Here is a 14,145-nt window from a genome sequence, read left to right as displayed (position 1 = left end):
CCCTGCCGGCGGCACACTGCCCTGGGTGAGAGGGTCCACGTCACCCCCGGCTTCTGCCCCCAAGACACTTTTCATGTAGCTGCTGTGGAAGGGAACCAGAACATAAACCCAATTTAAACAAAACCAAGTATACACGACACTCAAACAGAAGGAAAGACAGGAGGCCTTAGAAGGATGTGGGATATGGACACGACCTTCAGGATAGCCCCATTTAGCACCACCTCAGAGAGTCTCCGGCTGGCCCACTCTCCTTGGTTACTGCAAGGATACTGGGGGTCATAATAGTGACCATCAGATACCCAGCTTTGGCATGTTCTCATTCAGAAGTACCAGGACTCTCCGAGCTACCAGGCTGGCTCCAAATATCTGAAATTACTTTGGTTGATTCCCTCCAATCTGTGTAAATTCACAATGAGACCAAATTCTTCAACAAGTTATCTCAAAAAAGGCACATCTTCCAGCCTCTCCTTGCTGGCTGAATGCCCCTGTGCCATGCGGCCTGGGAGAGAGCGACATGTAGCAACAGCAAAGCTCCAGAACCTTCTGTGTCTGGTCTTCTATCCTGGAGACATCTCGTGGATTTAGCACTTGAAACATTTCAGCAGATTCTCTGACAGTCCTAAACTAAAGCCTTTCTGGTTATAGACACATGAGCATCACACAACATGTACCTCTGTGCAATTATAAGACAGGAAATATGCAAATTGACCTCTGTGTATTTGAAAAGCTACTAAATGCCACGACCACTGGGAGCAAGGTGTTGGATTAACTAGATGCTGAAAGTGACTCCAGTGTAGGAGTGATGAGGACAAGGCAGGTGACAGGCAACAGCTGACATGAAAGAACCTTCTGAGGGGTGCCTGCAAACCGTAGGAACACTCACATCCTCCCTACAAAGAAGCACTTCCCATCCTAGCCCCGCCAACATGCAACAATGGGACCCATGAAATGAAAGCCGTCCTGTGGTCAAGATTCACTAGAGACATGCATGAGCACCGAAAGCATTAGCCTGAGCAAGAGCACCCAAGTATCAACCACGAGCTATCACATGATACTGGTCACATGATGCTCCCCCAAAGACAGTCCAATCTCTGCAGCTGGCAAGCTGCTCAGCTGTCTAATGGACCCCCAAGAATCCATGGTCCACATAGCCTCAGGTAGCTCCACAGAAAACAGTGACCAAAGCTTTGTGCTCACAGCTCCATCCTGGCTCTTCTGGCCTAACTCCAGACTAAATCTTTCCCAATCTTGGATGCATCTAGGGCAGAGGTCAAAGGCAGAACACACCAGCCCAGCTGTCGTGTCACCAGGGAGTGTTTCTTGAGGCAACCGTGTGCCCTGAGGACAAGGACTGGCCAACCAGGCTGGGGGAGCAGGCCAGGCTGGAGAGCAGGGGACAGAGAGGTACCTGCGGGGGGATTTGAGGAAGTGGCTGCAGGGGTGCCGGAGGCATCTGGAGGGGCTTCAGCTGAGCAGGGGCCACCACCTGGGAGGTTGGAGCCAGGTACGGAGGCAGGTGGGAGGGCGCTGGCTGCAGAGGGCCCACGGGTTGTGGGGCCAGGACCTGCGGCAAGGGTACCGGCTGGGCTAGGAGAGAAGGCTAGAAAGAGAGAGGGGCTCCTCTTAGATCAATGTCTTCCTGAGATATATACTTAGACATAACACACAGGCGCACATACCCACAGTGACACACATTCAAACATCCAGCCTGGAGCCTAGGACACACAGATCTGAGAGGACCACTCTGTGCAATGGGGGCCCTTCCAAATGTGTGTAACCCTGAGCTCCACAGACACAAGAGACCCATCCCCACTTGTGTCTATACCCCAGACCCTGGGGAACTGCAGAGAAGGAGCACAGGAGGTTCACAGGCCCTGGGCTCAGGCCAGCCAAGATGGACGGGCAGGGCCTGGGGAGACCAAGACACCCATGGCACCCATAAGGAGGGCAGCCAGCACTCACCTGGTGGGCAGGGGCTGTGGGCTGGCCTGGGCCTGTCGGCACAGGGGCACTGGGCGGTGGCAGTACAGGAGCGAAGCTCATGGCTGGCTCTGGGAAAGGCTGCTGTGGGAGCGGAGGGCGGGCAGGGGGTGGGACGGAGCCCACCGACAGGCCAGGCTGCAGAGAGCACACAGAGTCACACTCAGCAGCTGCCGTAAGGCCCGCCACCAAGCACATACGCACCATCTTCAGGGACCCACCTCTCATTCCCTATGTCTGCCATCCTGCCAGGGACACTTTCCTAGGAACAGGATTCATCAGAAGCAAGATGTGATGGCCCCAAAACCTCCCAACCAGGGAATGTGCTAGAATTTCAATTCCACCGAGTATCATGCAACCAAGAGATTTGTGGAACCTTGGAAAATGCTTGTGATGGCATTAATTGAGGGAAAGATAAAAACGCACACATCTCTCATAGAGCTGAATAAAAGGTGTACATGCAGACATATTCGCAAACAGAATATGGAAATGTGGGGATAAAAAGCGGGACAGAGCCTGAGAGAAGGGTGCTCTGCAGAGCTGTGAGTCTCCCATGACACGCCATCAGGAGAGAAATGAGGCCACAGATGTGAGCCTTCAGCACCAGGCAAAGCATAGACACGGAATGGGAAAGAGTCAGAAATATGAGCACTGAATGCTTGATGCCACTAACTTGTTCCTTTTTAGGTACAATAATGGTACTGGGTTTTGTTTTCAGAGTCTTGATCCTGCAGAGATATAGAGAGAAATATCTTGGGGGCAAAATATCTTTCTGTCTAGGATTTACTTCAAAATACTGGGGGTGCGAGCAGGTGAGAGCTATGGAAAAAAACACCGAGATGACTTCTGAAGCTGAGAACACACTGACATCAGAAGCTTCTCTCACTTGAGGTTTTCTAGATGAAACAGGTGACCATCATTTCCAAAACCATTATCACTCACTTCATCTTTCACAGTAAATGCTGTATGAAAAGCAGCGTGGGGTAGGATGGAATCTCTCCTTTGCATTTACTTGAAGCCACAGGGCAGAATGAGTCACCTGCGCACATGTTCCCAGAGCCGCAGTCCCCAGCCCAGTGGGAGTCAGGCGCTCAGGCAGCCCGGAAGCCTCAGAGAAGCAGCTTGTATTCCTGACTCCACCGCCTGTGCCCTTCCTTCCCTGGGTCCTAGGGGCACATTACCATGGCAACGCTCCCCAGGAACCCTCAGTGCACCCTGGGGACCCCTTCTGTCCAAGGTGTTTCTGCATAAATCGGCAAGAGATGGGAGAGAGCACCCCAGATAATGTCAGGTGCTTCCTGGCCTGGCCCCCAACTTCCCTATGCTCGGGCATCCTGGCCTGTGAGCCAAACCTAGGAAACGCACAGCACTGCAGAGATCTGGGTAGAGAACACACTGTGTGACCTGCCCTAGAGGGGATGAGGGCCTGTGGACAGGTCTGGCTCAGCCCCGGCATGGGTAACCTATAAAGCCAAGAACCACTGCCCTGAGCAGTGAACCCTTCTTGCTGTAAAATCATATTTTACTTAATTTTGTAAAACGAGTCAAACTGCAAAATGTAAATTGCAAATGAATCCTGGGCTCTGGTTAGCAGAGGCAAACGCTTCAGCCGTTTCTCCAAGGGGACTTTTCTGAGCCTGAGCAGACAGGAGGGGAGGGAAAAGAGACAGAGGTGGCTGGAAAGGCTGGCACCTGGCACTCAGGGATCCCCAAAAGGCAGCCACAGTGTGAGAGCACATGATCGAAAGGATATGCAAAAGCAAGGAAGTGAGAGCACGTCTGGGCGGCGTGGTAACCGAGGACCAGGCAGGAGAGGCTCCTCGGGCAGAGGCTCCTGGGCCTGCTGCTGCTGCTGCTGCTAAGTCGCTTCAGTCGTATCCAACTCTGTGCTACCCCATAGAAGGCAGCCCACCAGGCTCTCCCGTCCCTGGGATTCTCCAGGCAAGAATACTGGAGTGGGTTGCCATTTCCTTCTCCAATGCATAAAGTGAAAAGTGAAAGTGAAGTTGCTCAGTCGTGTCCGAGGAGCATCTAAATCTCCCTGTGGACCCCTCTCTGCAGCCCAGCTCAAGGGCAACAGAATCTGGGATTCACTGACTGGGGCCTGGGAGATAAGCAATTGTTCTGCTTTCTTTGGCATTAGAAAAAAATCAAAGTAAAACAATAAATGAAATGTGACTCCCTCATCTAGCAATTTCCATCTCATCTAACAGCCTTAGGTTTTCCATATCTTACAAATTTTTCCACAGGCATAAGCATGAGGCCCTTTCAATCCCACTTCTGAAATATCACTAAAAACATTTCCTATGATTTGGTTGTTTGCATACCCCTAACTTTTAACAGCTGTATAATAAGCAGAGGAGAAATGCCAGGAGGTACTTAACACTTTCTCAGTGAAGCTGGAAACTAACACAAAATCAAAGATTTCAGTACTATAAATGATGCTTTCCTATCACCTTTGCAACAGTCAGAAGTTACTTTTCAGGCCCAGCATATAAGGCAGGACCTCACCAGCTTTATCGCAGCTTTATCTCAGCTTTGTATGTACGGGTGTCACTGGGCTCTGTTTTCAGGATTTTCTCATCAAGCAGGTCTTTGAAGGTACATCACAGGCTGCTCCAGCCTGCAGCTCTGCAGTTACCAACAAGGATGGACCTCCTGCAGGCCCACTTTTGCACGGTTTTGAACTGACAACAGGCCAGCACAGACTGAATGAACCATCACAGACTCTAGGCCATGTGGACCGGAACATTGGCCAGAAGGGTTGGGCTGACTCACCGTGGCAGGCTGCTGATAGGCTCCCAGGGAGGGCAGGCTATGTGGCAGGACAGGCCCATCACTCATGCTCACAGGGGGGCTGCACACACACTGGGACGGGGGTGGCGCTCCGTCTGCCAGCGACCCCAGCACAACACTCTGCTGGCTACTCTGCGAGTCTGAATACACCGTGGAGCCCTGGCCACTGTCGAACGTGCTGTCCGCTGGGGAGGGAGGAAAAAAAAGCATGGCTCAAAGCAGGCACCTCCAAACATCACCCCCACAGCACGGTGCACAAGTCCCAGGGAATGCAAACGTGGGACAGCTTGTCTGTGTGTTTTCTTCTGTAAAACAAGACTTGATTGCATTTCCAGATCACAAACATAATAAATGTGCATCATTTTAAACAATCACCTATACAGAGGCTATAACTGCACCACCCAGAAATGGCCCCGGAGCCCGTATCCAACATTGCCTGACACCTGTTGGTGTTCACCATGGACTACCACGGATCCCAGGTGGGCAACTCACACCATCCTCTGTAGGCAGGACGGCCACCTCCACCAGCTTACAGATAGGGACCTCACCTGCCACCTGCCCTGGCCCTGAAAGTGGGAACTTTCAGCTCTTCAAAGGTAGAAGATCGAATGTCCAAGTTAGGAAAAGCTGCAGTCATGTGGAGGAAATTACCAGCTGTGTTTTATAGTGGGAGAGGACCCGGACCATCTCCATTCACCACAGCAAAGAGCCCAAATTAGGAAGACTTAGATCCAAATCTAACCCCTCACTTCACAGGCTCAGGTCTAAAGCGGCTGGAAAATGGGGCTGACAAGGCCTCTGCCCCACAGGGAGGCCATGAGAGGAGGACCCAAAGGCTCTGCAGCCTCAAGACAGCCTCCCAAGAGGCCAGCCTCACCCAAGGTAAGCCCAGACTGGCCTGTCAAACCCAGCCTGGGTGGAAGAGCTGCCTGTACAAGGTGGCACAGACAGGACCGCCACGGCCCACAGGCTGGTCTCACCAAGACACACCTGGGAGGAGAGGACACCTGTATGGTCGTGCCAGCCAAGAATGAAGAGCAGAAACCTGTTTGAAGCGGCGTTTTTGTTTTACTGCCTCCAGATTCCAAAAGCTACATAAACATTAGGATTTGCCATCCATGAACACCAAGCTAATTCTACTGGACACCTTTCAGTGTGGATTTAAACTTTCAGTTTTCACTTTAAATAAATAAAGTACAAGAGAACTCTTGTTGGCTTTGCAACAAAATAATTTTTCCCGAGAGCTGAGCAGAACTTATTTTGACCCAGGAAGACTTATGAATGGTGAGGTTTGATTGTGAAAAACCAACGAAACACATGGCTCTGATTTCTGATGAGGTGGCCAGTAGTCATTGTTACTTAGAGAGAGAGAGACAGAAACAGGCCAGGTGTGGGCACACGAAAGATGAGACAGAGAGAGTGCACGAGAGTGGGCGAGACCAATCTCAAGCAGGGTGATTTTAACTAGATACGTGACAGTTTACATTTCTAAGTGAATGTGTTTATTTGTATAATAAACATTACTTTAAACAATCATTTCTAAGCTATTGAAAACTTGCGTTCTCACAGTCACTGACGCTGGCTCGAGCTTGGTCTGGACTGTGGTGAGTAGCTTACAGAACGCATAGTGGGAAGTTATCTGATACTTGTTGCACCTGCTGATATATGAAAGTCTGTGTGCCCATCTTGTTACCGAAGACCAGGTCCTCTACAGTGATGTGTGTGCTGCTTGCTGTCCCCACTAGTTCATCTTTATGAAGCCAGCGTGGTCCAGCCAGCTACAGGCACTGCGGCCAGAGGGATGGCTGAGCACAGGCTTTCTGCTCTGACCCACAGCAAGGTGCAGAAGAGCATGCGCAGGACGCTGGACTGTGGGTCACAGGGAGGCACAGGGCCTGTGTGCACGGTATGTGTCCAGATGATGTCTGGAAGGTGTAATCTCTGGAAGTGAAAGTTAAAAGACATTTAACACCAGCGACCTCCAGGGAAGAAAATTAACTGGCTTTTGCTGTATATTCTCTTGGATTCTCTAAATTGTATACAATGTGACTATATTATCTACTTTAAAGAAGATGATTGAGTTGGCCATAAACTTCGTTTGGGCTTTTCTGTATGATGTCCTGGAAAAACCCAAGCAAACCTTTAGGCCAACCCAATACAATAAATGGGTAAAAATGTTTTTGAGAACTACGGCCATGACATGAAGCACACTCCTCATTCTTAGTCAGGAAGCGGATCCGTGTGCAGACACAATGTCCACTCTAAACTCATCTGTCGATTCACGTCTATGCAGCAGGTCAAGCCTGTACCATGACATCTTACCACAGCCTATTCTAGGTCCCAGACTGTATCTCTGCAAGAGTCAACAAAAGGAGATTTAATTCCCGTCCTAAAAATTGTTCAACCAAAAATTATGTTCTCAAAGTATATAGTGGTATGCCAGGTGTGGAAAGCTTTTTCCTACAAAAAGTTTATACCTGTGAATTAATTTTTTGGTTTATCCGAAAATGTAGTAATGATGTAACGATTCTATTCTCCAAAGCAAACTTGAGCAGGTAGGAAACAAGTAAACAGCTGGCAACTTGTCTTAAAGTGATGGCCAGCTGCTGGTTTGAATTTAAACAGCCTTCTTTGGAAGAACGTTTAACTATTCTACTGATAAAGAAAGGATGTAACTATTAAATAAACAGACTATTTTGGTCTTTCCACATAAAAACACCTAAAATAGTGGCCTGGGAGGGCAGCTCAGCTCTCCATGCTTATTCACAGAACAGACAGAAAAGACTACATCCTCCATCCGTGGCTCACAGCTGAATTTTGAAGATACTGAGGGTAAAGGCCGGATTTCTACTCGGACTTAAAGAAGACACTGGATTCTCCCTTCCAGTGGTCTGAGATGAAGCCAGGTACAAAGTAATTCTCACCAATCCATTGGTGACATTCTCTGGGAAACATACTAAAGGTCAAAAGTACAGTATCAGAAGGGAGGTAACCTTGGGATGGATAATCCAAGCAGTAAAACTCACAACCAAGACCACAGCAAGACTGGAGGCTGCGGCCACTGGCAGCCTCAGAACCACAGCGTGCAGCTCAGATGCCTCCACCGGTCAGTGAATCCGGGGTGGAGGTACAGCCCTCAGGTGCCCTGTGAGACTGGGCTGAGAGCCTCCAGAGGGGATAAGTAGCTGAACTGAGTCAGCTCCAGCCCCGCTGGCTCAGTTCTGAGTCTGCCCTGGGAAGCCAGACTTCAGGGAGCCTCTTTCAGGGTCACAGATCTCTTTGCCACATGGGGATGCCTCCCAGGGGAATCCCTCCCTGGAGAAATGCTTGCCCACACCAATCATACCCACAGGTGGGTTTGAGGGAGGGGTGGTGCAGGGGGAAGGGCGCCTGGAGAGGCAGCACTCACAGGCCAGGGAGGTGGCGCTGGCCGGCAGCGCAGGGGTGAGGAGGTGCTGGCCGGCCTCGGGCTCCTCGGCCTCGGGCTGCCCGGCCTGCGAGTGGTAGGTCACCTGGACCTGCAGAGGCGCGGGTGGGCCCCTGGCCTTGTCAGGGCTGCCGAGCTCCCGCTGCTCCTGGGGCTGCAGCGCTGGCCAGATCCTCTTTCGCCGCCACTGGATCAACGCCACACGGTCCCGGATGGACTTGGCCACAATCTTCACGTCACTCTCATGGAAAAATCCTGACTCTATCTGCAAAGGAGATTGCCATGTCATTACCGGGACCAGCTCCAGCTGCACACCCCACTTCCAGGGGACCCTGCCATCTGCACTGCTACCTCCTGCCTGGGGAGTCTCTGCCCTAAGTCCCCTCCTAGGGTCCCTCACCCTCATAACCAAGTTTACCAAGCTCATCCCTGTCACGGACACTCTCATCATCCCGGAAGTAAACATCCTCCCACCACTGACTGTAGACCCACGGGGAGACTGACCATCTAAACCTACAATAATCCAGCTCCTGGGTCTGTGGCAACACAGCCGATGCTGTAACCATGGGCCAGGTGTGTGAGGGGAAGAGAGATCCCAGTCTGCCTCTGGCGGGGCCAGAACACAGGGCAGACTCCCACTGGCTGGGCCCCAGGGCTTTCCCGGAGCCCCTCCCTCAGGCTGGCCAAGGGCAGGAAGGAGGTCCTGGGTGCATCTGTGTGCTCAGGGACAGGTACAAGGAGCCTCAGCCGACACTGTCCTCAGTGTCGTCCTGGGCACTCTCAGAAATGACAGAGGCTGGAGAAAAGAGGTACATTTAGTAACAAGAGACCAAGAAGGTATGTACCCATGCCTAGCAAAACTCTGAACCCAATTCACCCAACAGGGCATTTGAGAGCATCTGTAAAGCAGTCAACAGTCTCTAGGAAACATCACGGTGCCCTCTGAGAATACCTGTGGCAAAACCATGAAACAGCAGAAGTCGGGCTCCTCACCATCACTGTGGGATTCCCCACGTGAAAAGAGAGAAAACAATAGAACAGATCTCGTGGGGCCTGATGGGAATGGTGCGAACTCACAGTTTTCAAAGCACAACAGACACAAACACACCAGATGTAGATGTGAGCACATATAATACACAGCATAGTGCGTGCTTCTGAACCACCCAATGAGTGGGCCAGGGGCAGTGACAGCCAACAAGTGGAGCCTGGCTGCCGTGGCACGCAGGACTCCCCACGAGATGGCAGGTTCAGGCTTGCAGGGAAAGGGCGGGGGAGTCAGACATCTCACTGTGCCTGAGATCGAGGACATGCTGGGAAGACGACAGACAGCAGGACAACACGGAAGCCAGCATCCAAGGCCTCCTACTGGCTGAATCCAGGGCACTCTGAGCACTGAAATAAAGTGATACCACGACGGTTCGAAGGATATGTCCACAAACGCACACAGGAGAAACAGAACTGATCTGCAGTGGCAGAAGCCCTTGGTTTGCTGCCAATATGAGGCTACACAAAGGACTGCCACATACATGCAGCTTGTCTGCCTCTCAGCCCTCTTGGCCTCTGTCTCTCTGTGTCTCTCTGTCTCCGTCTTTCCCTTTCTCTGTCTGTCTCTCTGCCTCTGCCTCTCTCTCTCTCAGTCTGTCTGTTTCTCCCTTTATTTCTTTCCCTCCTGTGGATCACTTTCTCTCATGAAGCCACTCTTGCCATGACGGCATCACTGGAAGGCTCCAGACCCTTGGTGGGGCAGGGCTGCTCTCGGGATTCTGACAGCTGAGGCAGCTGTGAGCAAAGTACCCATCTGTGGGAAACAGACATGGATATATTCAGGGTGCTCAGTCGGTAAAGAATCTGCCTGCAGTGCAGGAGACCCGGGTTCGATCCCTGGATTGGGAAGATCCCCTGGAGAAGGAAATGGCAACTGACTCCAGTATCCTCGCCTGGAAAATCTCACAGTCAGAGGAGCCTGATGGGCTGCAGTCCATGGGGTCGCAAAGAGTTGGGCACAACTGAGCAACGAACAATAACTAATTAACTAAAGTCATCTTGAACGGGCCTGTACTGCATTTGCAACTTCCCTCTAAGTTTGTGATGACTTCAAAAGACTCCTGTCAGAAGACAACTCCACTGGATAGAATGAGCCGTGCAGACGTCCACCCTGAGGCTCCCACCAGGCTCAGCCCAGGACGGCAGAGGTGCAAGCTGGGCTGTGCCCACAGCCGGGACTCGCGGAAGAGCCCGAGCAGGTTCCGCGCCCACCCTCAGTGCTACCCATGTGGCCGACCTGACCAGAGGCCGCTGAAAAGAAGGCATCCCACAGACGCGCCTGCCTGCCATTTCTATTTTCTGCCCATGACCCATTTTTCCTTACGTCTCCATTTTCACAGTCACCACCCAGTGATCCTCTCCAAAGTGTTCCTTCTATTTTTTCCCAATCAGGAGAGAATTTGGCCACACTGGGGCATCCTGTTATCTGGAAGCTGTGAAGGTGGAAGGGCTGGTACCACTGACACAAGAAGCCTGGGCTAGGCTCCAAGCCCCCTCCCCTCCCACCCTTGGGGGGTCTACTCAAGAGGTCAAAGCCAGCCCAGGTCCCTAAAGAACTCACCCTTCTCTCGGCCATGGGGCCATCTTTGTTCTGATCCACATCCACATGGGCCACCTCACTGCATCCTCTACCCACCCCCAGCAGCCCCCGCCTCCCCTGCTCCCCACAGGACCTGCTGGAAGTTGACGGTAAAGGGAGAAGAGAAAGCTATCCCATTGGCCTCCTCCCACCCCCAGCAGCCTCAGGAAAGCAGCCTCATCATCTTCAAAACTTAATGCTTGCTAATCTTAGGTGTTAACAACAGGGCAGCCCAGAATGGGGACCAGGTCCTAAAACTGTGTTGGGTTAAAGCTATCAGCAAGTGACCACCCAGCAGAGCTGCCAGGAGGCTGTGAGCTCTGGAAGTCTCCCCAGCTCAGGCTGTCTCCAGGGACAGCCCATGAAAGGCTCAGGTACCTACCATCAGGACCCCAGGGAGAAGAGCCTCACACCCCAGTTTTGGGTCTGGTGTTTACAGATGTGTGGGGAGGGGAGAGGAGGGGAAGGGAAAGAAGGGGAGTTAGACCCTCACCAAGGGCTGCAGCACTAGCACTGACCTACAAGACCCAGCCAGGAGACAGGAGTTGCAACCAGTAACAACCAGGGCATTCACGTGGGAGGAAGACCCCACTGTGCAAATGTGGCCACATTCTGCTCATCGCAGGCACCCAGGGCTCTGGGTTCATTCTGTTTCTTAACAGAGTGCTGGGTATGTGCTGGTTTTTATTATTCCTTAACTGAACACAACGATGTGCCGCCCTCTGCACAGCTGCCATACAGCATGGAGGGTGTGCCCATGAAAAAGTGCTTTTACAGGAAACATAGGAGAGGAAAGGGGGAGAAGCTGGGCCCAAGGCCTGTGCTGTGAACTCTCAGAGACACCTTCTGCCCATGAGTCCAGGCAGCTGCTGGAGACTTGGTTGAAGACAGGGTCGCGGCTATAGGCACAGGCGTGGATCCAAGGGCCTAGGGGGCGTGGATCCAAGGGCCTGGGGGCCGTGGGCATTCTCTGTGTTAAGCCATAGGAGGGATGAGTCCTCTCAGGAAGGTAGGCAGGTCCTGGGAAGGGGCCCAGGCCACGTTTGGGCACCGCCGTCCTATAATTGAAGAGTGTCTGGAACAAACCAAGAATGGAGCCAGAGCTGCAGGACATACCTGGCGTAGCTGAGACACAGATGGCTCCAGCTGTCTGGGTCCCAGGTGCCTCCAGGACATGCCACCACGTGAATCTGTGTCCCCTGCCATTCTCAGACCGCCGCTATGTAGTGTTCACAGGGGAATGAGAACACTGTTCAACACCTGTGCTTTCCGAGGTGCCTGCACGTTGACAGACACAATCCCTCAAGGCCGTCCAGGGACCTACTTCATCTCCAAGCAGGGCTGTCCCAGCCCTCGGCCTGCCTCCCCTCCTCTTAACACCGGGACAGCTAGAGCTGCAGGCCAGGTACTCCCAATCTCCACGATCCCTCCAGGATGCTCACCAAATGCAACTCACCCTCATGAATCTCAGCTCACAAGATACCAGCCTACACACAACCTTGATTGCTACTTATGTCTATGCTTTAAACTTCAGCAGAAAACTTGGAGGGACCAATGTCACAGTATGGGGAAAAGAAAGGTCCTGAACTCATAGGACTAATGGGCTGGTAACTCTTTTTTTTTTTTTTTTTTTAACTTTTTTAATGTGGAATCTAAAATATAATTAATCTATTGATATATATATAAAAGAACAGACTCACAGATGTGAAAAACAAACTATGGTTACCAAAGGAGAAAGGGAGGGGGAGGGGCAAATTAGGTCTAGGGATTAACAGATACAAACTACTATACTAAAATAGATAAGCTGGTAATTAACTTAATGCAACTCTCAGCAAATATGCAGCAATTCAACAGCACTATGCAAGGTCATAGAAGATACTCTCGGAAGCCACGGAGCTAAATAATTCTATTAAATCTGATTATAGCAGAGGTGTCTGTTTCTAAGTCCAGGAATGTGACCAGCAGCTGGGAAGGAGTCCTGACATGGGCACCATGCCATCAGCAGGACGTCATACCCTCCACACTTGCCAGCAGAGGCACAGGCTACTGTCAAGTGCAGGGCAGGGTCCTGGGTGGCCATGCACCTCCCACTCCTGTCACGCACCAACCTGCTGCAACCACCTAAACCAAGCTCCATGGACCCCTCACCTGACATGTGCCCAGTCCCCCGAGGTCCCCTTGGCTTATGACTCCCACACCTTACATGGCATGGCCAGCCTCAGCTTCCTCATCTGACCAGAGTTCCATGGCACAGTGGTCAGCACAGGCTGGACCCAAAGATATGCTGCACACAAGAGCCTGTGCAGGCAGTCTCCCCTCTACCTCTTATAGCCCACCTTCCAGGGCCATACCAGCGTCCTTCCCTACCAAATTACCAGTGGCCTTATTAACTCTGAACAAAATAGAACAAAACAAACTAGAACGAGAACAAATAGAACTAAAACAAAATAATTTTTACAATTTGTATGGAACCACAGAAGACCCCAAATAGCCAAAATAATCCTGAGAAAGAAGAACAGATTTAGAGGAATCATGTTCCCTGACTTGTGACTATACTACAAAGCTACAATTATCAAAATAGTATGGTACTAGAATGAAAACAGAAATATAGACCAATGGAATAGGACGGAAAGCTCCCAAATAAACCCATACACTCATGGTCAATTAATCTACCCCCCAAACAGGCAGGCATATACATTGGAGAAAAGACAATATGTGGTACTGGGAAAACTGGATAGCTACATGTAAAAGGATGAAATTAGAACATCCTCTAACATCACATACAAAAATAAACTCAAAATGGATTGAAGACCTCAGTGTAAGACTAGATACTATAAAATTAGAGGAAAATACAGGCAGAACACTCTTTGACAAAAATTACAGTAATATTTTTTGGATCTGTCTTCTACAGTAATGAAAACAAAGGCAAAAATAAACAGGACCTAATTAAGTTTAAAAGTCTTTGCATAGCAAAGGAAACTATAAACAAAACAAAAAAACCCCTACAGAATGAAGTAAAACATTTGCAAATGATGCAACTGAAAACGGATTAACTTCCAAAATATGCAAACAGTTCATACAGCTTCCCTCTCTCTCTCTCTCTCTCTCTCTCTATGTATGTGTATATGTGTGTGTTCACTGGAAGGAATGATGCTGAAGCTGAAACTTCAATACTTTCGCCACCTGATGCAAAGAACTGACTCACTGGAAAAGACCCTGATTCTGGGAAAGATTGAAGGAGGGAGGAGAAGGGGACGACAGAGGATGAGATGGTTGGATGGCATCACCAACTTGATGGATGTGAGTTTGAGTAAACTCC

At 50.7% G+C, this 14,145-nt stretch overlaps 1 protein-coding gene across 6 annotated transcripts in view; it reads right to left on the bottom strand.

Moving 5' to 3' along the window:
* WNK2 (WNK lysine deficient protein kinase 2) overlaps positions 1-14,145 on the bottom strand; it is a 146,789-nt gene that overhangs the window by 77,392 nt on the left and 55,252 nt on the right. For all 6 annotated transcript variants that reach the window (XR_005721835.1, XM_040245526.1, XM_040245536.1 and 3 more), the window contains exons 7-10: positions 8,186-8,468; positions 4,759-4,961; positions 1,963-2,118; positions 1,409-1,600 (exon numbers count right to left, since the gene is read on the bottom strand). Coding sequence is in view for 5 of the 6 variants with exons in the window: in XM_040245526.1 (XP_040101460.1) it covers positions 1,409-1,600; positions 1,963-2,118; positions 4,759-4,961; positions 8,186-8,468 (834 nt within the window). In the remaining variant the exon portion in view is untranslated. The remainder of the gene's footprint in view (positions 1-1,408; positions 1,601-1,962; positions 2,119-4,758; positions 4,962-8,185; positions 8,469-14,145) is intronic.

The sequence above is a fragment of the Oryx dammah genome, unplaced genomic scaffold (genome assembly GCF_014754425.2).
Source record: "Oryx dammah isolate SB20612 unplaced genomic scaffold, SCBI_Odam_1.1 HiC_scaffold_1, whole genome shotgun sequence".
Classification (NCBI taxonomy): Eukaryota; Metazoa; Chordata; class Mammalia; order Artiodactyla; family Bovidae; genus Oryx; species Oryx dammah.
This window is presented reverse-complemented; position numbering and strand designations above follow the sequence as displayed.